We start from the raw sequence: 23,675 nt of genomic DNA, 5'->3' as shown, positions 1-23,675 counted from the left end.
CAACATTGAAAATAAAAGCTAGGATGCTTAGGGGGAGTCATTCTCACATGCTCTGTTTGTTTGTTCGTTTCGGTTTTCTTCTGTGATGTTTTGGGCAAACAATGACTGCTGAGATCAAACGTCAGTTGATTATTTGGATTGTGTCTCAGGGAGTGTTTTGGAGATGTTCTTGGCACCTGATTTCCACTTCACACTGATCATAATCCATTTAACCAGAGAGCTTCTACTAGCCTTCAGGCTGCAAAGCAGAAAATTATAGTAGCAGCCGGCTCTTCATAGCATTCAGTGTTTAGTGGTAAACTCTGAGATGTATTGGATTCAAAGCCTGAGTGGTTTTAAAGTTTGTGTTTAAGGTGTGTTTACATTTGTTAAGCACTGAAGTAAATTGTAGATTTTTTTTTTTTTTTCCAAACACATGTGGGGTCACCAGTCGTTCAGAAACTGTACTGATGTTTTTATTGAGTGAAATCACTGGATTTGATCTGTGTGAAAGTGTAAATGTGCTCCGAGCCAGACAAGCTTCACAGGTGTTGTAGTCACTCACTGCTTCTTACTTCTGCTGACTATCCTAACAAATCGTGGCTTCACTGTTGCTAACGCTGGTGTGGCAGGAAGTGACAGGGGGTGTGTACTGCTTTGGTCTGGCGTGTCTGTCCCCTTCTTCAGCACCACGCAGGATCTGCAGATATAAACAGATTCCCGTTACACTCTTACTTCATGGTGTCCCAACAGTGCTTTACAAAAACAGGAAGTTGAGTTTACATTAAGTGTCTTTATAAAACACAAAGCATGTCACGTTTGCCTGCAGGATGTTCCATAATCTGACACTGCTAAAATACATTCCAGCATTCATCATCATCTTCTTATCTACAGTTGTTTTGTTGTTTTTGCACTGAGAATAACATGATGCCACATATTTAATAAACAGCGTGATGCGTGTAGTGTCCAGCCAGCTCGCTGAAGAACACTTTTTGTATTTATTTGTAAGCTCAAGTGGAGAAAGTTTGCCATTTTTTGCTTTCAGCCTGTGAACTTCTTTTTAAACCTGTTTTTTTTTTTTTTTTTTTTTTTTTTTAAAAGCACTAATGTGTTGCTTTAAAGTAGGGAAACTGTAATGCTCATCTGCTTGACGGATATTTCCTTTAATAAAAACGGCTGCCTTTGTTTAACACCTGTTGTCTAATCTGAGTTTGTTCATTGTGTTAACTGTGAAGAAGCAAGGCAAGCTAAGCATAGAAAAAGGTTGGGTGTCAGGCGCCACCTCTCTGGGGACATCTCAGGCCCTCCAAGGTTTGGAGGCCTATCTCCCCCTACCACCACTTCCCCTGCCAGTGGCGGACCCCCTCAGACATCGGTGCGTTGGTGGTTCTTTGTGTCCGGGGATGGGCATCCAGGTACACACCGGCTCACTCCTTGGCGGCCGCTTATCGGGGCCTGGAGCCTGGGGCTCGCTCGGGCCACTTCGGAGGTGGGGTGCCCCCGGCCTCTCGGCCTGGGGCTCGGTCACTCAGGCGCAGCTGGCTGCCGGCGGAGCTCACGGGCGCGTCACTGCAACTCCCCCTGGCTTCTGCTCCGCGGCTGCTGAGTGAGCCCTCATCTGGGACTCTCCTCAGCTCTTTCCGGGACAGTGGCGCAGCTGCCCCTCTGTTGGTCTTCCTTGGTCTCTTGTGTTCTGGGGGCCTCTGGATGTCTGGAGTTTTGATCTCCTCCACACCTGCTTCACGCCCTGGAGGACGGGGCTGTGGCCCCCCCACACCCTCTAGCAGATCATTACATGAAGGAACCTTTTAAAAAAAACAAAAAACAAGCGCGTCCATGCTCACAGGTGTACACACGGGTGATCACACCCACAAACTACACCCTTTTTGGCTCCTACCTCAAAGCACACTGTGTTCTGTTGATCTTATGTGCTGCACAATAATGTTTAACATTTAGTATTTACTGTCATATTCCCATATATCATTGTGATGTTGTTTATTCTATTACTCTTGTTCTCTTCTGCTTGCTTTCTTTTTTCTTTCTCAGCAGGTGATCCAGGTGATTGATATATGCATTTTTTTTCTCTGCCCGTTCTGTTGGTTTTTGTCTTTTGCCCTTCTCCCCCGTCCCTCTTCTCAGCTGTTTCTCTTTCCCTCTTTCTTTCTCCCCTTCTTTCCCCCAGTCAAGTCTGTCCCGTATTCAGTAAGTGAAAATAAAAGAAACAATAAAAGGTGAATCAAATGGACCATTACGGCAAGGCTGGGATGGTCAGTTTGGTAAAGTAAATCCGTTGGGCATCTTTCTTTGCCTTTAGACAACAATTCTGATGGCAAAAGAGCCAAACGGGACAGGCAAAAAAAAAAAAGAAAAAAAAAAGAAAAAAAAAAGAAAAAAAGAAATGTCTTTTGGTTAAACTGTCAGCAAGGAATTTACATTCGCACTGTTACGTTTTTATATAACTTTAATGCAGATAAAGAAAACAGTTGCTTGTTTAAGTGAAAATACATTAATGTTTTTTTTTTTTTGCACTAATAAAGTTGTGGAGTTGTAAAGTTAAAAAAAAAAAAAAAAGCATAGAAAAAGAAAAAAAAACCCTCCATCAACCTCGATGCTCCTCTAAAACATATAAAGTGAGGGTTACATTAGAATTATTGTGCTGTAATCTGATGGCACAGCATCAGCCACTCCAGCTTGTTTGAGAACATGTGGAGTGTGAGAATATGCCAAAGACAATCAATTTAAGAGATGCCAGTTTATCTTTTATTATTATCAAACTGTTGCAGTAAGAGAAAACCATTCCATTGATCTATACTAATTCTAGCAAGTGCAGGGCATGAGTCTTTTGCCATACTTTACTCAAATCTGTGTTCTACCCAACTTTATTCACTCATGAAATTACAAGAGTTCCATGGCTACATCTTTAAAACTCGAGTCAAATGTCAAACACCTTTAAAGAGCTCTCATTTGATGAGTGGATGGTGGGGTGGGTGCAGTTTTCTCTGTGGTGGGGTTGGGTGGACTGTCCCGGGCTCTGTGGGGCCGGGAGGCGCTGCTGCACTGGGCCCCGGTCTGGATGGGCCTGGGCCCCCTTTCCCTGGCGGGTCGCGGAGTATGGGGGTGCCTACTGGGGTCAGCGGGGGAGCTGGCCCCAGGGAGGGGTCACTTGCCCCTCCCTTCCTTCCCTCCCCATCTCCAGCTGCCTCCCTCTTCCCGCTCCACCACAACCACCCACACATGCAGGACCTTGGAGTAGGGGTATGTCACCAGGGTGCAGACGAGGCTACCCCCCCCCCTCCCCCCCCTCTGTCCCCTTCTGGCTGTCTCTGCCTCAATTTTATCCCACAACTTAGACATTCACATTACTCACACTCTCATTACACATACATATAGGATCTTGGGGGTGGGCACGATACACGGAATCCAAAGTACCATCAGGGTGTACACCCCACCCCTGGCGTCGTTGCCCACCTCTCAATTTTAAATACACGTAGACATTGAGGGCTAGCAGGAGGGACCATGCGCTTACCTGCTGCTCTCTGGCAGGTAGCTCCAAGCCCTCCTGGGTTTTAAATGCACCTTAGAACACAAATGCATCAACACTACAATGAGCGGGTGGAGGGAGGTTTGGAGTCTTCTCTCACCCCCGTTCTCTGCGACCTGCTGGAGCGGGGGGGCTAGGAGGAGGAGTTGGCCGTCCGACTGCGGTCTGGGGTGTGGGGCCTTCCTGCTGCTGCGGAGTCGGGGTGGTCTGCCTCCCCCCACCGCAGGGAAAAGGGTAACACCACCTGGGTCTGGGTGCAGTTCCCCCCTCCAGGGGCGGGGGCACCTAGACCCGGTTTGTAGAGTACGCTTGGGGAGTGTGATCGTGTGTACAGCGTCTCTTTATGTCTGTCTCCACGTTGGTTGAGTGTGGAGTAAGTGTATATGAGAGCATGAGGGTGGGAATGGATGTTTGTATCTGTGTGTGCCTGTATGTCTGTGTCTATATGTCAGGTTGGGTGTCAGGCGCCACCTCTCTGGGGACATCTCAGGCCCTCCAAGGTTTGGAGGCCTATCTCCCCCTACCACCACTTCCCCTGCCAGTGGCGGACCCCCTCAGACATCGGTGCGTTGGTGGTTCTCTGTGTCCGGGGATGGGCGTCCAGGTACACACCGGCTCACTCCTTGGCGGCCGCTTATTGGAGCCTGGGGCTCGCTCGGGCCACTTCGGAGGTGGGGTGCCCCCGGCCTCTCGGCCTGGGGCTCGGTCACTCAGGCGCGGCTGGCTGCCGGCGGAGCTCACGGGCGCGTCACTGCAACTCCCCCTGGCTTCTGCTCCACGGCTGCTGAGTGAGCCCTCATCTGGGACTCTCCTCAGCTCTTTCTGGGACAGTGGCGCGGCTGCCCCTCTGTTGGTCTTCCTTGGTCTCTTGTGTTCTGGGGGCCTCTGGATGTCTGGAGTTTTGATCTCCTCCATACCTGCCTAATGCCATGGAGGACGGGGCTGTGGCCCCCCCACACCCTCTAGCAGATTATTACAAGAAGGAACCTTTTAAAAAACAAAAAACAAGCGCGTCCATGCTCACAGGTGTACACACGGGTGATCACACCCACAAACTGCACCCTTTTTGGCTCCTACCTCAGGGCACACTGTGTTCTGTTGGTCTTGTGTGCTGCACAGTGGTGTTTAGTGTTTGGTATTTGCTGTCGTATTCCCATGTATCATTGTGGTGTTGTTTGTTCTGTTGCTCTTGTTCTCTTCTGCTTGTTTTCTTTTTTCTTTCTCAGCAGGTGACCCAGGTGATTGATATATGCATTTTTTTCTTCTCTGCCCGTTCTGTTGGTTTTTGTCTTTTGCCCTTCTCCCCCGTCCCTCTTCTCAGCTGTTTCTCTTTCCCTCTTTCTTTCTCCCCTTCTTTCCCCCAGTCAAGTCTGTCCCGTATTCAGTAAGTGAAAATAAAAGAAACAATAAAAGGTGAATCAAATGGACCATTACGGCAAGGCTGGGATGGTCAATTTGGTAAAGTAAATCCGTTGGGCATCTTTCTTTGCCTTTAGACAACAATTCTGATGGCAAAAGAGCCAAACGGGACAGGCAAAAAAAAAAGAGCTCTCATTTTCACAAGTATACTCGAGCACACCGATTGTGTAGTCATAGAGATATAAAGCTAATTCCTTACTCACAAGGGGCCACCACATTAGGGCAGTTCCACATGCTTTGATTTTGTTAATTTTTACATTGTATGCCCTCCAAAGGGATATGTGTCTGCCCCCAGGATCAAACCGGGGATCTTTTATTTGTTAGGTGAACGTGTAAACAGCTACATCATAGAGTTATCATGATAGCTAGTTTATATTTATAGTATTATTTCCTTTGAACTTTATGTTATCAGTAAAATTTAGATTCCATTACGTTTTATTGTCTACGCAGTTTAGTTTTTAATAATTAGTTTCAGTGTTTGTTTGTTTGATTGTTTTTATTAACTCGGTTATTTAATTTTCATTCTTTCAGCATTCTCTTATTCTCCACGACCGGATTAAATAATCAGATTTTTAAAAGTCCACTGCATCTCCTAGATATCCTCATAATGATAATAAGAAAATATATTAAATAAAATTAAAAAATAAACTAATTTTTGAGTCGGGTTTAGTAAACATTTAAGATACGTCTACTTGTAATTGTCGCGAATCGCTATGAATCTGTTGCTTGTGGACGGTAGAGGCTGCCTAGGTAACCATCTTCCGTATTTACTACCGGGTCAGCAGCGGTAGCGACATGCTTTCATTGGTAGTTTTTTTCAGTCGTTCGCGTGGAAGCAACACTTCGCGTCGCCAGCGGTTATTCTGTCGCCTTTAGTAGCTGAAAGTAGCTGAAAGTCGCTGAAAGTCATTCACTTTCTATGGACTCCGGTCGCCACGTCGCTTCCAGTGTTGTCCCGCGCGGAAGACGACGGTTGATACCCCGGATATGACGTAGGGCTATTACATTTTCGTATGCTGCCTGCGCGTAGTATCAGCTAGGCTAGCACATCAAAAACAAATAAACTTCATTAATAGTACGGATAGCCGCAGAGTAATTATTCGTTCTGTACCGAGCCGTGGCATTTGACTCTTTATTCACAGCAGTGCCAACCTGTATCCACCGCGATGGTTCGGGCGCGTAGTAGTGTAGTTTGGAGTTTTTTCGAAAACAACGACTCGCGGTCTGTCCGTTGTCTTCTCTGCGCTCGTCACTTGCTCAAAAAAGGTTGTGGTTCCACCACTGCTATGCTGAGACACCTGCGTGTGAAGCATCCCACCGAGCTCTCCACGAGAAGTAACGGACCCGGATCTAAACCTGGCCCCGGGGAAGACCAGCACCATCGGGCGGAAGGAGAGCAGTTCTGCTCCGGTACAGCTCGTCAAACCATCTAAAGTGAACCCCAGCTTTGTGGGGACAGAAGTAGATATACTGTATAGTGTTTTAGAAAAAGGCCGCCAAAGGGTTAGGGTTAGTTAAGGATGAAAACCATATTCTATGTGTATTGAGCAGTCACTAAGTATTATCATGTAGCAGAATGTTCACCACTTAAATGTAACTTTGCCTCTTTCTTCTTCAGTGGAAGTGGCACTGGAGGACGATGAGGGTGGCACCATCACCGCAGTACACACAACTGGAATCAGCTCTTCTTTGAATGACCTCCTTCCACAGGAGGGTCCATCAGAAATAATAACACAAATGGAGACAAGTGATGAGCTCCCTGTGAAACGTTCACGACATCGCAGCGTGATCTGGAAACACTTTGATTGCTTGGACAATCTGAACGCCGTTCGTTGTCGCATCTGCATGAAGAAGCTGGTCGAAAGTGGTGGCGTCAGCAACCTGCGGCGACACTTGTCCTCAAAACATCCTAAGGTGTACTCTGAGCTGTTATCCACCCAGCAGTACCCACCAACACCCTTAAACTCCTCACAGGACTCAAACACTAACCCTGAGTCCGATGAGGCCTTATGGGGGACAGAGCAGAGTGATGCTCAAGGTAAGCTGTTTGACAGCCATATTAAAGTTTCACATCTACACAAACAAGAGATAACACCTTGCTTATCTTCCTCTTCAGTATCAAGGGAGGTAGCTAAAGTTCTGGATTGTTTTCCAGTGTTTAGTTTGATTTTTCCTTTCTAAGATCACTCGCTATGCTCCCAGTGGTCTTATATCTCTTTGTGATTGGTCAGATGCTGCCAGTGTCACACCTTTTCATGTATGTGTATCTATGAAAAGGAGAATAAAGAATCATTTGAAAGGATTTAGGCATTGATTATGCATATAATATGGTCTCCTTTTTATCTGAGTGACCAATACACACAAACTTAAGTGGCTCAAATTTATAACACACAAACAGCTGTGCATCTACATCTGGAAAAATAAGTGAACTGCTATAATGTGACTTCTTCTCTAAAGGCGACCTGGAGTCAGGTGTTCCATTTAAGGACATGAGGTATGAGTTGTGTGATTACAACTATGTTTTCTTTCTTTTCAGTGGAAGTCTTGTCGAAGGACAGAGACTCTGAGACAGTAACACTGGTGAATGAAACCGATAACAGTGTGGCTATCAACGGTATCTTAGACGCTTCCCACGGAAATCCAGCAGAACCTCAAACACACACAGAGGGGAGTGACGACCTTCCTGCAGGACGTCCACTACGCAGTACCATCTGGAGACACTTTGAGCGCTTGGACAGCCTGAACGCTGCTCGTTGCCGTATCTGCACGAAGAAGCTGAAGTGCGGGAAAAATAGCTCCAGTAATCTGCACCGACACATGTCAAAGAGACACCCAAACTTGCTGTTAGAGCAGGTGTCCAATGGGCTGCGTTTACCGGCGTTAAACTCATCTCCGGTCTCACATGCCAACAACAAGACGTCAGAGCAGAGACAGGCTCCAGGTATGATTTTATAGCTCACTGCTGTTTCACTCAGTCTACAGGAATGGTTATGATACAAATCTCTCCCTGTAAATGCTTCACTCTGTCAGCCCTGCTTGTGGTCGCATGGTCCTGTTTCTCCATGTAAATGTGTTCAAAGTAATTTTCTCAATTAAGAGGATGAATACACACAATACACACAATAAATATATATATATATATATATATATATATATTTATTAGGGGTGCAACGATACACAAAATTCACGGTTCGGTTCGATACTTTGGTGTCACGGTTCGATATTTTTTCGATACAAAAAAAAAATGTTCATGCCTTTTTAATTTGTCATTTATTAAAATTATAAATATATATTTTAACACAAAAGTACAGTTTTTAAATTTAACCCTAACCCTTGTGCGTGTTGTTTTTTAGCTCGTCATATTGCAGCCACAGAAATTCTTTTGTCCATGAAACCATAAAGCTGCACTTTCTTTTTGCCTTATAGTCTGATTTGTCATAACTTCTCCGTTTTGTGGTAAGCTTTTCTTTGGCTGTCACTTCTTCACCCTGACCTGTCTTATTTGGCTCAGCAGAACTAAAATATATATCTGTCTGTGAAGGTTCTCAGTCATCCAGGTCATCGTAGTCAAATATATATCCTGCCGCACTCACATAAGCTCAGCGATTCTCTGCGCGATCAACCTCTCACATGTTTAAGCTGCGGGAGATTTCACTTGTCATGTTTGCATAGTAAGCTAACGATTAATAAGACGATGTCAGAGGAATTGGTGCACAAATTATCATCACTCACAGATCAGTGCTGTCGCTCTCTATACACAGTTCGCGCGATTGCAAAGTGAAAGCAAAAAAACAAGCGCAAATTCAAACACGATTTCAATATGTCACATATTGACAGTGGCTCACCCAATGACATAATTACCCAGCTACATTTCTGAAAGAATGCAAAAGCATTGGCATATATTTTTCCTTCCTACAATAGCCCGACAGGCAGGGGAGAGATAGCCCCGGGACATCGGGCTAGCGATATTGCGAGCCCTGTATCTGATTGAGGAATCACTCATCTTTGGAAAAGAGAGTTTATTACAGAGAAATGTCTCTTTCCAAAATAAAAGCTATACTATCCGCTTCTTCTGGGCTATATTCTCAGCAGCATATTAAACATATCAGGTCTCCATAAGGAGAATCATGTGCTAACAGCTGTCTAAATGACTCGGCTAAAGTTTGTAGCATGCATGCTTGTTGTTTTGGTCTTTGCACTAGGATGATGTCGGTGTAAATGTGCAGTCATATTCGTTGTGTTCCCACTAGTGCTTTCAGGTTAATCTCGTTGAAATAACCTTAACGCCACAACACGGCAAATCTCCGTTAACGAGCTACCCTATACAGAGGGGCTAGACGGCCAACACGTTAACGAGCTAGCTCCCACCCATGTAATTGAGCATTGCATGGCACATCCAACATACTGTTTTACTTTAGTCCATGACTCGCTTACCTTCAGGGTCATACGTCACATGAAAACCAAAATAATTCCAAACGCCAGATCTGAATGAGGGTGGGGAGGTCCACTTCTGTCTCGCTAGCTTGCCCTGCGCTCTTCCTTCTGACCATGCTGTCTGTGTTGAGTGCTCAGTGAATCTGCGTTCGACTACTCCGCCTAGGCTGCACTCTCGAGCCTAGGCGGAGTAGTCAAATGCAGATTCACTGAGCGCTCAACACAGACAGCATCGTCAGAAGGAAAGTTGATAAAATAAATTACAAATTTTGTATTGTTCTTTTTTTTTTCTCCCCTTTGGTTTTCTTTCTTTCTCTCCCCCTCTTTCTTTCATTCTTTCCCCCTGTCCTATCCCACAGTCATGTCTGTCCCGTTTGCAACTGAAAATAAAATAAATTCATAATTATAATAAAGGTCAATCAAATGGACCAATATGATGATCCACTTAAAATAAATCCTCTTGGCATCTTTCTTGGCCTCAAGACAACAATTCTGATGGCTATAGATCCAAACGGGACACAAAAAAAAAAAAAAAAAAAAAAATTGAAAAAAATTGTATTGTTCGATACATATGCGTACCGAACCGAAAGCACTGTATCGAACGGTTCAATATCGATACGAATATCGTTGCACCCCTAATATTTATATATATTTATATACATGTATTAATACATATGTGTGTGTGTGAGTGAGTGAGTGAGTGAGTGAATGTAATGTGCCATTGCTCACACTCTGAACCGAAGAGAAAGGAAGAAAAGAACAGGCAGACCGAATGGGCTCGTGCTGATGCAGCCACTACTCTGTCTGCACTCCCTACTCTTTGGTTTAGAGAAATTTCCTTTTTACAAGACTGAAGTGCCATAGTCATTACTCCAAATTATGGCACAATTTGATATATAAATCTATATTTTGAGGACTTATTTTTTGTTCTTTTTTTCTTTACTTTAAATGTTTATCTGTTCCAAATACCTGTTATAACTCCCTCTGATTAAGAAAAATCAGTAGCAGCCCTTAAAAAGACACTTCAGTCCTGTTTTCCAGGTTTCCACTGTGCTGGAGGCTGTAATGAGCCTAAACCTTCTCCTCTTGCAGGTGCATTGAAGATGTCTGAAGGAGAAAAGCGTACGCTCAAGAGGGAGAGAGAGCTGATAGAAGCTCTGAGGAGAACGCAGAAGGAGGAGGCTCGGACTCTGGAGCATCAGAGGGAGCTGCTGGAGAAGCTGCGTGCAGCTAGTGCCAGAGAGGCAGCAGCAGAGAGGGAGCAAATCGAGTCTCTGAGGAAAGCACAGCAGGAGGAAGCCAACGACTTAAGTAGACAGCGAGAGGAGCTGCAGAAGGAAAAGGAAGAACTACAGAAGAAATGGGAAGAACTCCAGCAGGAAAGAGAAGAGCTCCTGCTGTTTTCCAGAGAGCAGCAAGTCTCTTGATTTTAACTTTGATGAATGCAGCCAGCATTGCTTAAAACACAAAATGCTCTGAATTTGTTTTAGTAAAATATGAAAATTTGAAAACAATAGGTGTGCAGTGGTTTGTTTGGGTTTCTTTTGTTACGGCTTCATCCTGGTATTTAATCCAGGACCCCATCTCACCTTGCAAAGCCACAAAAAGCAACTTTCAGTTAACTTTTCCCTTTAAAGATACCAAGAATATCATATAGCTCAGACATAAAAATATGTTTTTAATACCATAGTAGGTGGGGATGATCTGCCAATGGCTTTCCAGGACAATATACAATAATGGTGGTGACGTGTGCTGGTCTATGCATTACATTTAACCCTCTACCGTAAACTATTATCAAGTTAATACAGAAATTTTCTCTTTTCATTAAGCAAACTTGAGAGCCACAAAACTGCTTTTGTTCATTCACATTTTTAGCAAATAATTAGATGTTATTAAAATGTGTACTTGGTTAAATAAATCTTGGTTTATGCTTGTACATCATCTCATATGCGTCTGTAAACCTTTATACACCAATTTCCTTCCGTAGTTTTAGCCCCATACGGTCTCTCCGTTCACTGAGAAGTGTCGCAGTAGCGCCCTCTAGGGGACCAGTTTCGGTGCTGTGGGTTTGTGAGCATGCGTGGTGGTACGTGAAAAGTTTCTCCCCGAGGACAGTTGTCAGGCACTTGTGTAAAAATGCTGACCTATCCTCACCACTAACAGACTTTAATATGTAATAAAATTTATATATTTATATTATACTTGGTTAAATATAACGTTGTCGACACGGTTATGATTTTAAGACGAGTTCGTCTTCTCTAAAGACCCGATAATAATGCGCCGAAACGCTGCCTGGCAGACTAATCACGGGGAATAGTAACAAAAATGATGACGTTGGCTTCTGTGTCCTGTTCCGGTGGCGGAAGATGGCTGACGGTGGACCCATAACAGCGAGAAGATGCGACTCCAGCTCTCTGTCCTCTGTGAGTATGGACACCATCTCCGCCCTGACGGAGCTGGAGGACCTGGAGAAAATTTACCAGCAGCTCTGCGAGGAGGAGGTTCGTACCAATGGCCGCTGACGGTGGTTTGTTTGCGACATACAGGTGCTGTCGTCATCCACGTAAACTTAACAGGCGCTCCTCCTCAAACCGCTGCTGAGAAGGATGTCTGCTTTAATAGATATTCACAAAAACAGCAAGCTTTAATAATAGTTTACTGTCATCAGTAGGAATGCAGTCATGCACCGTGTCACTTCATATTTATTGTTTTTCCTGTTAAATCACCATGGATCGCCTTCTTCCTGCTATCAGTTGTTTCCCAGTATTTGTTGTCGCTTCGTTTTTTCATTAAGTTTTAATGTGTTTATATTCAACAAGCTCCTACTTACATACATAACTCCTTTACTGCCTTTTAGAGGTGGGCAGATCGATCCAAATATCTAGTGTCGATTCCAAAACTAATATTGATATTGGATCGATACCTACTCCAGCATCCTGCGTTTTTCGCACCCATCAGATAAAAACCAGACTTTCGAGAAACACATGTCCTTAAGTCAAATACAGCCAATCAGCAATGTGAATATGCAAGATGGGAAATGATAACATGAAAACGCTCTACAGTGTTTGTCTCATCAGTCATGGTATATGATGACAGAGATGGACGAATTTACCCTTAAGTAGACCTGAATTTACAGTGTATTGTCTGAATGTTGGGGCAGAAACTGAGACTCATCAGACGAGGCAGCGTTGTTCCAGTGTTCTGTGCTCCAGTTTTGGTGATGCTGACAGGACTGCTGTTGTAGGTTCTTCTTCAAATGATTATTTCAATTACTGTTGCCTTCCCATCAGCTTGAAGCCCATTCTCCTTTGACCTCTGGAATCGGCAAGGTATTTTCTCCCAGAGATCTGCTGCTCACTGGATATTTCCTGTTCTTCAAACCAATCTCTGTAAACTTTAGAGATGGTTATGTGGAAAAATCTCAGTGGATCTGTAGTTTCTGTAATACTCATACCTGTCTGACACCAACAACCATCCCATGCTGAAAATAACTTAATTCACCTTTTGTCCCCATTCTGATAGTCATTTGAACTTAAGTAGGCTGTCTTAGTTACATCTACATGGCTAGATGAACTGAATGTGATTGCCTGATTAAATATTTGGATAAATGAGCAGTTGTACCTAATGAAGTGTGGATAAAGTAATGTGAGTTGTGGGAACTCTATAAAGTAAAAAACTGGTCTTTGTTTTGTTTTTATTGCAGAAAGAGGTGGAAACAGAGCTGGACAGACTGGTAGGGCAGGAGGGGGTCATTCACACTAAAATGCTGGCACTACACAGGATGGGGTACACACAAAATCAGCTGCTGGTCTAAAGTATTTAAATGCTAATCTGTAATGTGTTGTACTGAGAAAAAAAATGCTTTCTCTCTTTGCTCTGCAGACCCAACCTCCAGCTGATTGGAGGAGACGCCAGCCAGCTGTCGGGCATGATCACTTTTACCTGCAGCCTGGCTGAAAACGTCAGCCGTAAAGTACGACAACTAGACCTGGCAAAGGTGAGCATGCATACATTTTAAAGCACCTCCATCAGACCCGCTCAAAATCAGCAGTTTTTGTTTTGCTCTTTTTTTCTTTTTTTTTTGCTTTTTGGCACTATAACTTGCAAATTTAAAACCAACAAACTTGTACCTTTGAAGTATGCAAAACATAGTATTTTTTTACCGTACTTGTTACAGGATTTTGGAGACCTTGTAACTTTATAAGGACAGGAGATGGCTTCATGAAATTTACAACCATCTTTGAACGTCAATAAAAGATGTTAGCATGTGAAAGGTCTCCTTTTAGGCCATCATTTTGATACCAGGTTCATTTTCTAGGCGTGACTCCTTCTGGGTCAAAACAGCTTTGATTTCTGAACATGTATCTCATTTGATTTCCCTCAGACGCGGCTATATAACGTCATCCAGCGTGCCGATGATATCCTCGACCTGAAATTCTGCACAGACGGGGTGCAGACAGCTCTGCGTAATGAAGATTACGAACAGGCTGCTGCTCACATCCATCGATACCTGTCTCTGGACCAGTCCGTTATCGAGCTGAGCAGGCAGGGAGAAGAAAGTATGGAGCCTCTTGTTCTACATCAGCATGCAATCTTAAACTGCAGGCTTAGGGTTAATTAAGCAAATGGAAAATGCAGTTACAGTTGATTTGAAAAATAAAGCTCCATATAGCAGTTAAAGTCGTTACATTAAGGTTTGGGTAAGTGCCACAAAGATACACTAACACTACCATTTCATCACGTCTGCACAGGCAGCGCTGTGGACGCCAGTCTGGTCCTACTGCAGGAAGCAGAGCAGAAACTAAAGGTCATTGTTGCAGAGAAGCTTGATGAAGCCGTAGCAGCAGTCGACCTGGCACAGGTGGAAAGGTTTTTCAAGATCTTCCCTCTTCTTGGCCTCCACCAGCAAGGCCTCGCTCGATTTGGCCAGTATCTCTGCAGTCAGGTCAGTAATGAAAACAAGTCCTTTATATTTGCTGCTTTAACTTAAAGAAAGCTGAATCTCATTAATCACAAACCACTTAAACATAAAGAGAGATCCGTGCATGCTGGCTGGTTCCGTGTGTGTGGATGAAAATTAAGGGGGGATGTGGATCCAGATTTGGCTTAATGGGGACATTACAATTCAGCGGTGATAGCACATTGGCAGTCCATGAGAGAGTGTCCAAAGTATGTGGAACAGCCCGTCAATGGACCACTCTTCATCTGTCAGCCAGCCAAGGAGACAAGTAAAGTTATAACGTTCAAAGAGCTGAAGTGAAACCGAGAGTTAAAAACATAGAAAAGTGTCACTGCAGCCGCTGTTTGTGCTTTTCATGCTGTATTTTTTAATCTTTGGTGTTTGTTTCTCGCTGTTCTCGTTCCCGGTGATTTTCACTGCTGCTCCCTTCAGTGTTCCAGCCCGCTTTACAACCAGTGGTTGAAAACGCCTGTCTGCAAGGCTCTCCATAAGCAAATACACAGACAGCGGTAGCACAAAATTAAGCATAACTCATCATAGGTGGTGACCCTAACTGTAGACTTATGCTATTGTGTGTTATTTATGCATCATAAATTTCTTTTCTATTTTTCCTTAAATGTTTTGCTTTTCATCAAAGGATAGGTTTGGGGTTGGGTTCTTCACCAGTGATCAGTTAAAAGTTGTCTGGTTTACTGATGAAGGTCACCTGCCAGCAAACCAGAATGGGTTCACCGGTGGGGGTTTTACTTTGTTGTGAACACAGACAGCTGCAGAGACTACAGACGTACAGTCATTGTAATGTAACACGTGTAATTGGTGTTGTTGTAGTGTAGTCCACATGGATGCCATTATTAAAAAAAAAAGAAAAAAAAAGGGCAGGTACGTCACGCAGACCCAAGTAGACCTCAGCGGACTCACAGATATGGAAACTAACCTCACCTCCTGCATGCTGGCTTGCCGTGCCAGCCCTTGGTCGCTCTATGACAGTGATTTTCAACCACAAAGGAAGGAAACAGTATGGTTTAAAAAGGCACAAGTAGTCACACATTGATTCTAAATGCGGGGATGCTTATCTGTTTATTAGGTTTTTGTACATAAAGATTCATATTTTTAACATAGCAGCTTAGTTTGAGTGACATGAGGGCAGTTGTGGCTGTAATAGTGGCCTTAGTCGAGGTGCATATTTTCTTTTTGTCTCCTATTTATGCATTTCATCACACTTGTAATTTCAGTTTATCCTGATTTGAGTCATGTATTTTAGTCTGCTACAATATGTCATTTTGATTCATACACTCTCACACAGCTTGCCTCCAAAGCTGAGGAGAACCTGCTGCTAGCGACTGGAGCAGATCTGGGTGAGAAGAGAGCTCTGCTGATATTTGCAGACACGCTAACGCTGCTGCTGGAAGGTGAGAAAACACAGACTGTGCGTGTCTGCCTGAATTCCCCTTTGCATGCTCTCTCCACCCGTGTGCTGGTTTGCGTTCACAGGTATCGCTCGCGTTGTGGAGACCCATCAGCCAATCGTAGAGACGTACTACGGTCCAGGCCATTTGTACACGCTCATCACTCACCTGCAGCAGGAATGTGATCGCCAGGCCCAGAAAATAGTTGACAGCTTCATCCAGCAGAGAGGATACCACACCAAGGTGTGTGTGAGACGCCGGCGCTGCGTCACATGGTTGCTTTCACTGCGTCCCTGACCCGGCTGTGACCTTGAATCTGCTCTTTAGTTTCAGGTCGTCCAAAGCAGCATGATGAAGAGTGTTCCAGGGGAGAGGATCGAGCCAAGGTGCGTGTGTTTGTCTAAGCGGGATGCTGCATTTCCTACATGTTTGAGGGTTTATATTTTTGTTTATACCTCTTCGTCCGCAAACAGGGAGCTGGATCCCGTCCTGGCAGAAGTCACTCTGATGAACGCGAGGGCGGAGCTCTACCTGCGCTTTCTACGTCGCCGCGTGATGGCCGACTTTGAAGTTGGGGACGCTCAGAGCATCACGCAGGGTAGCTTCATGTGTGATTTTCTTTTTCTTTTCTTTTTTTAATTGAAATGTGAATGTAAAGAAGTGTGCAGTTGAAAATGTGTGTTTTCCCCTCCGTGTTTAAACACACAGAGCATCAGCAGAACGTGGAGAAGCTGCTGAAACACTGCCTGCTGAGCACAACGATGCAGGAGCTGATTGGTTATTACATTCCCATGGAAGAGTACTACATGAGAGAGTCTGTCAACAAGGTCAGCTGAGTGCAGTGTTATTTCTGTACTTCAAAGACTCAGTTCACTCATCGAAGACTGTTTATGTGTCCGCTGCACTGACACAAACGTGAAAAGGTTGTGTAACATTTCTGTGGATGTGCAGGGAGCTGTACATGTCGAGTCTGAGGTTAATAAAAAAAAAAGCTTAAATTCTGCAGGTCACCCTCTGCTTCAGGCTACATTAGCTGCTGATAGTATAATGCACTCAGATGACAGACCAAACTGTGGCGGTCATGTTGCATTATGGGTAATGTACACATCTGTTTTAGAAAGGGAAAGAGAATATGAGGGATTAAAAAAAAAATTTAAAAAAAGGCAGCTGGCTGGTTTTACGTGCAAATTCATCAGCATTTTCTTACTTGAATTTACCTGTGATTTCACTGCAAACATTAAAAATTGCTTAGATTACCAGAGAGCAGATGAGTCCCAAAGTGTGGCCTGCAGCCCCCTGGTGGGCTGTGAAGGTATTGCCAAAGGTTAATTGGCAATAAATACAGGCTGTGTCAAAAAGATTTATTCAATTTCAAAAGGTTGTATTTTTTTAAAGCAGTGGACATTTTAAATTTAAACATTTTATTTAAAAATTTAACACCATCTGCTTCTTGGAGTTTGTGTTTTTGTTGGGGGTTTTAAGCTATCGTCACTCCTGAGCAAATGCTTTGCTTCTCTCTTGAAAAAGGTTTACAGCTTTCCCTAGTGGAACAGTTCAGAGCATACATATTTCCTTCATCAGGGTTTCTTAACCTTTTCCCTGCACTTTAGAATGCCCAAAAACTTCACACATCAACTGTTTCTCATTTATGATTAGTGATGAAAAAAAGGCTCGGCGGTGCTCGTGTAATACAAGACAAGACAGGTCAGCCGGATAGATCAGCAATTTCCTGTTTGTTTACTTTTCCTGAAACAGTTATGTGCATTAATTTAACGTAGTTTTACTCCACATTCATCCCCTGGTTGTCCACCCTGGCCGTGCAGAAGATCTGTGCCTTACATAGAAAAATGAGGACATTTCAGCATATGCTAATTATAAATAGACAGACAGACTGATTCTCATTCAGTCGTGTCCTGAATGTGACAGTAATTTTACATGTGTTTGATGACTCGCAGGTCTGGCAATGAAATGGCTATAGTGACATTTTTAAAAACAAAATGTAATATTTGTAGACAAGATCTGAATATACTCCAAACATGCATCCAAAAACTTGACTCTTTAACACCCGAGTATCAAACAGGATGTCTGACTTATAAATAAAATATTTCTCATGTTTCTGGAACAGTTTAAAGTTTCTCTTTAGCCCAAACTTGTAGAAGAGCAACGGTAACGACAGCAGTACCTTGTCACTGCTTGTGCTACTGTATGATAAAGTCAAGTTGCTCATTTTACATCAGAGGCAACATACACTTTGATCTTAGATGGGCCGGACAAGTAAAAATACCCCTTTTGTCACTATAAAAATGCGTTAACTACACATTAAATACCTAAGATATCTCAATATAAATACAAAAATATAATATTAGAAAAAATGCCATTTCATCTTTAGATCTAATTTTTCTACCTTTTTTTTTTTTTTTTTTTTTAATGCGTTTGAGTAAATAAAAGAAATCTGTCAGCACCACTCTTTGTGTCTACATTTATAAGAAAATTCTGGTAGCTCATCGCCCAGACTGTCCTGTAATTATAAAGTTTTTGTTAATTCCCTAAAAACCTCCTGTTTTTATTACTTATGCACACATTGTGCATAAATCTGTGCACACATTCGAAACAAAAACCGTTTGCATATTATACAGTGAAAAAAAGAGTAACTTTCTATCATTTTACTGTTTATGTGTTACCTTATTACTGTAGTATAAAGTAACTTCACGTTTTTTATTTATTCGTTACCATGTTATTAACTCCTCTCCTCCCCCAGGCTGTTGCTATGGACACATACGAAAAGGGACAGCTGACCAGCAGCATGGTGGACGACTGTTTCTACATTGTGAAAAAGTGCATCAGCAGAGCTTTATCGAGTTCCAGCATCGACTGCCTCTGTGCGATGATCAACCACGCCAACTCCGTGCTGGAGTCTGACTTCAGGTCGCTCGCTCATTTTCTACCTCTTTAAAATCCTGGTTTTGTTTGGTTTTACACATTTATTACATTGACACGTGCCCCTTTCCTGCCTCATCTGCCTCTTCTCACCCGTCAGGGAGGTGTTGTATAACAAGCTGCGGCAGGGCTTCCCGGCTACAACACTCCAGGACATCCAGCGTGGTGTCAGCAGCGCGGTCAGTCTGATGCAGAGCAGCTTACAGCAGGGCAAGTTCAACACGCTGGGCATCGAGAGCACCGAAGACGCCAAGGCTGCGTTCCTGGTGAGACCGCTCGACACAGAAATACTTGCCTCACTCGTAGAGCAGTTCCTTAGAAATCTTTGTCAGACTGTAAGATAAATGAATCGCTCACATCTGCTGTATAAGCCCTTTAAAAAAGAGCTCAGCAGTAATTTAAAGGAGGAATCGAATGAATGAGCTAAGTGAGTAGCGCTTTAATTTTTAAAATGGCTCTTTGTTAAAACAAGAGCGACTTCAAAAACCTTTTTAATATCATTATAAATTGAAATTAAGAAACACTTAAAGGCTTATAACTACCAGCTGAGGCAGGAGATGTCAAAATACCTCATCTCCAGCAGATTATAGTTTTTAAAGCAGGACTGAGTCACGCTGGCTGTAAGAATCCTTCATTTGCACTCGTCCCCCACTCAGGTGACCCTGAATAACGTCGAGGTGTGCAGTGAGAACATCACAACTTTAAAGAGGAACCTGGAGGTGAGTTTGTGCCACAGCTCTTCCTTTCTCCTGTTCATCGCGTTATTTTTATTTTTTTCCCCAGAAATAAAAAAAAAAATGTCAATTTTCTTTCCGGTCAGAACGACTGCTCCAAGTTGTTCAGTCAGGGGGTCGGCTCTGGAGAGCAAGCCAAGATTGAGAGCTGTTTGTCCGACCTTGTCAGCACGTCCACAAAGTTCAAAGATCTATTACAGGTTGGACGTGCACGCAGACACACACACACACCACATGCTTGTCTGCACAGACTTGTATATTTTCTTAATTGGAGTGGGAGCCTCAGGATGGAGAACTGTTGTTAGACCAGAGAGCGCCGTGGAGGGAGAGCTCTTATTTATTTAACAAGTCACAGGAGATCTAGAAGCGCAGCTTTAATGAGATCTTTTAATAAAGCCCTGTTTTCGAGGAGGTGCGTGTCGTTGTTGTGCAACCCCGGGGATACTCCGGGCGTGGCTGCCTGACATCCGGCTCCAATGAAGCAGATTGCACCTGCTCCACACGGTGCTTATGATTCCAGAAAATGCATCCCAGAAACAAGTTTTTGCTTCGTGTTGGCGCTGGAGAAGGCAAAGACTGGAACAGCATAGAGCACCCAGTCAGTTACTAAAATAACAGACCTCGTGCTCCCGGGGTATCCCAGTATCCCGTGAAAACATGACAAACCCACAACCCGTGTGCTTCCAGAATAAAGAGAAATGGAAAGAACTAAGAATTTATTTATTTATTTTTTAAGGTCAGGTATTTGTCTTTGGTTTTCTTTCACAGGAGGGTCTGACGGAGCTAAACACAACAGCCATAAAGCCTCAGGTCAAACCCTGGATCAGCAGCTTCCTGTCCATCTCACATAACATAGAGGAGGTAACGCTTTCACCTTTCTGCACACGAATAAATCAGAGGTTACAGAACGTCTTGCTGCAACTGTCTGCATCCCTCACAGGAGGAGTTTAATGACTATGAAGCTAATGACCCCTGGGTGCAGCAGCTCATCGTCAACTTGGAGCAGCTGATGACAGAGTTTAAGGTGTCTTTTAAGATTTGACTTTGTGTTTACCGGCTAAAGATACTCTTCCTCACTGTTTAGTAAACTTCTCTTCTCGTCTTCTGATCTGAACTCCCCGCCAGATGGCCCTCTCCCCGGTCATCTACGACACGCTGACCAGCCTGATGACCAGTCTGATAGCTATTGAAATGGAGAAGACGGTCCTCAAATGCTCGTTCAGCAGGGTGAGGCGCTTAGCTTGGCCACTGGGTGGCAGCGAGCTGCTTGTGCGTCACGTCACTGACACTCCCGTGAAGAAAGGCCTCCAATAATTTATTAATGAGTTCAGAAAGGCCTGTAGCAGAGGGTGCTTCCTTCTGGCACGGCAGCTTCTTCCTATTTTTGTGCAGCATGTTTTTACATAACCTCTAAATAAATTATGACACAATGTAGAACATATAGTCCTAAAAAAGAAAGTTGCCATGTACGTAAAACGCACCCACAGATGTTATTTTTGACTTTTCTGTTGTAGCTCGGGGGGCTCCAGTTTGATAAAGAGCTCCGGTCTCTCGTGGCGTACCTCACAACCGTGACAACTTGGACCATCAGAGACAAGTTCGCTCGCCTCACACAGATGGCCACCATTCTCAACCTTGAGCGGGTAATTTAGACTGTTTTAGAAACACACACACCATTTATGGGGGCTTAGCACCAGTGATGGATTGTAACTAACAATGTTTTTGCTATTGGGAAATATCTATGTGACAGCTTTAGCTGCTATCCATCCATTCTCTTCCGCTTATCCAATTTAAGGTCGCAGGGGGGCTAGAGCCTATCCCAGCTGTCATAGGGTGAGAGGCGGGGTACACCCTGAGCAGGACACCATTAGCTACGAGTTGCTTTCATTAACCTGGCTTTAGCCTACCTGATACAGCAATGAAATGTGGCCTGCTGGCTTAAATGCAGGAGTTCTTTCCCCTGTATAAGTCAATTTTTGGTATTCCTTTCCCCAAAGAAGTCGCCAGTCAGTATCACATTGTTAACTGGGATTTCTTTTATTCTTTTTGTCTCATAGCATGTTTAGAAATGACAAGAACAATGGGCTCATGTGGTTTCCACAGAGTGTGGACCACTCGTGCTTTCTGTCATACTGTTGTGAGCTGGAGAAAACACCAAAAATAACTGAAGTTACTATTACTTTACCGATTTCTTCTGCAGGTAACTGAGATCTTGGATTACTGGGGCACTAATTCAGGTCCCCTGACGTGGCGACTGACGCCGGCAGAGGTGCGTCAGGTCCTGGCGCTCCGCATCGACTTCCGAAGCGAGGACATTAAGAGGCTGCGGCTGTAACCCTCGGAACTGGTGTGCGGGTGCCTTCGATTGCTGTGAGAGTTTTCACTGCAGAACTCTGTTTGCAGTACGGACAAGCCGAGGATTTCTTTTTATCTGAATTCTTTGGGGGGGTTCAGACCTTCTGCTCTTCACCCCTGACTGATGACAGTCTATATCATTATAGCCGGGCTTTTATGGGGCAGGGATTTTGACGAATTTGATAGGAATTAACTGTAAAATATGAGAACGTTCTGTTAAATGTTTAATTAAAAGCGTGACTGTGTAATTATATCTCAGTGGGAGTTTAACCTGTAACTGGCTCTGAGAAACGAGGACACACTGGGACTGAGGAGCGGCGCTCTGCGGCTCTCAGTGAAACAGAGCAGTAATGAACATCGTACCCATTAAACTGACAGAAGCAGGTCAGACAGCTGATCCAGCCTAGTCATTCAATATATGAATAGCTCCTTGTCTACAGCGATGGAACACTTTTAACCTAATAAATCGAGAGCTGCTGTGCGACGCCTCTGATCCCCCGCCATCCGCCACATTTCACCGAGTGCCGCTCCGCTGCTGCGCAGGACCTGCTCCCAATCTTTTATACATATTTCTGACACTAAATACAAAGCTGTGCTCACCAGGCGATGAAGCATTAAAAGTGGTCCACTCTCATAATGTTCAGCCTAATTTCCCGGTCTAACCTTAGTTCTCGGCACAGATTAAAGCAGGTCAGCGTTTGTTTAAAGTTTTGTTTTTTCCTGAGCAGCGTTGCAACCGTGACGGTCTCGTTTTTTGTTTTCCTTTCAGTCCTGTGTAATCAGACTCAGACAAACGCAGGGATAGTTAGGAAAAGTGTGGCTTTAATGTAAACACAACATTCGATTGGCTCAGCACAAACATTCCACATGAGAGCAACCAATAAACTACTGAATAGGATGAGGGGTGCAGCACAAAAACATTCACAGTAAAAAAAAGAAAAAAAATCTGGTATAATCATAATATATATATACAGTACGGTGCTTTTTTTTTTTTTTTTTTTTTAAGGTGAAAATGGAGATATGAGGGTTGATATGTGATGGCTAGAGAGTATACAGGGGTGGGAAGATGAATTTCTGGGTGCATGGGTGAAAATAGAGAGCTGGGTTTGTTTGTTTTTGTTTTGTTTTGTTTTTTTCCTTCTCTGTGAAAAGAGAAACATGACAGAAGAAAGAGGAGAGAAGGAGAGGAGAGGGGAGTGGTGGGATAATGGTTCCCTCCTCACTGATCAGGGGAGGGGAGGTGAGGAGGAGGAGGGAGTGGGGGAAGAAAAACTTGACTCCCCAGACAGAGGCTGCCTCAAATGAAATTGTTCTCCCCGTGCAGTCTTCTATTTCTACACAGATTCACATCGAAGGGTCACGCACCACACGGAGAACAAGATGTCATCGGAGGGCTGATTTCTACCCTCTGAACCGAAGGCGGGAATCGGTGCACCCCAGTTATTTTGTGACAGGAAATAAATAAGGTGGCATGGGATTTCAGGAGGTAGGAGGAGGCATGTAGGGCGTGAGGCTTAAATAAATAAATCATTCACTGATAATAAAATGTTATATCTGTTGGTTAAATAATAGAGTCGATATAATGAGCTATGATTTCTGATGCTATTCCCCTAACTGTCGTTCTCAGATGGTTGGCACCGATATTTTTTCAAGAGATATCATTGGCTGTTAGGTATTTCCTCAGGCTACAGGAGGCCAGTGCTGATGGGCAGCCACTCTGAACAGAGGGATCCTCTCTTCTAATCGTGATTAAAGTAAAAGAGAAAACCGAGAGTGGAACAGGCCTGGGGGGCTACTCCGTCATGTGCACATCTGAAGGAAACTTTAAATAAGCCTCCTTCTTTTCCATCCATAACCCTCAGCCACAAGTACAGCACCTCCCTGACATCCCCGTCGTCATCTCCACACAC

General features: G+C 43.9%; 2 protein-coding genes across 2 annotated transcripts; both read left to right on the top strand.

The window, feature by feature from the left end:
* The first annotated feature begins 4,522 nt into the window (after positions 1–4,522).
* Positions 4,523–11,309, top strand: LOC308398688 (uncharacterized protein). The gene is made up of 4 exons (XM_080885446.1): positions 4,523–6,349; positions 6,558–6,977; positions 7,476–7,880; positions 10,466–11,309. Exons 1-4 carry the CDS (start codon positions 6,106–6,108, stop codon positions 10,798–10,800), a joined length of 1,404 nt encoding a protein of 467 aa, XP_080741572.1. The 5' UTR covers positions 4,523–6,105; the 3' UTR covers positions 10,801–11,309.
* Positions 11,310–11,710: 401 nt separating this feature from the next.
* On the top strand, positions 11,711–22,016 carry cog4 (component of oligomeric golgi complex 4). The gene is made up of 19 exons (XM_080885445.1): positions 11,711–11,874; positions 13,077–13,159; positions 13,256–13,370; positions 13,758–13,932; positions 14,125–14,318; positions 15,637–15,742; positions 15,825–15,982; positions 16,067–16,125; positions 16,213–16,337; positions 16,448–16,566; positions 18,498–18,664; positions 18,777–18,942; positions 19,333–19,395; positions 19,497–19,610; positions 20,179–20,271; positions 20,351–20,434; positions 20,536–20,637; positions 20,925–21,053; positions 21,611–22,016. The coding sequence occupies exons 1-19, from the start codon at positions 11,740–11,742 to the stop codon at positions 21,743–21,745; spliced, it is 2,322 nt and encodes a 773-aa protein (XP_080741571.1). The 5' UTR covers positions 11,711–11,739; the 3' UTR covers positions 21,746–22,016.
* Positions 22,017–23,675: the final 1,659 nt, after the last annotated feature.

The sequence above is a fragment of the Rhamphochromis sp. 'chilingali' genome (assembly GCF_963969265.1).
Source record: "Rhamphochromis sp. 'chilingali' genome assembly, chromosome: 6".
Lineage (NCBI taxonomy): Eukaryota > Metazoa > Chordata > Actinopteri > Cichliformes > Cichlidae > Rhamphochromis > Rhamphochromis sp. 'chilingali'.
This window is presented reverse-complemented; position numbering and strand designations above follow the sequence as displayed.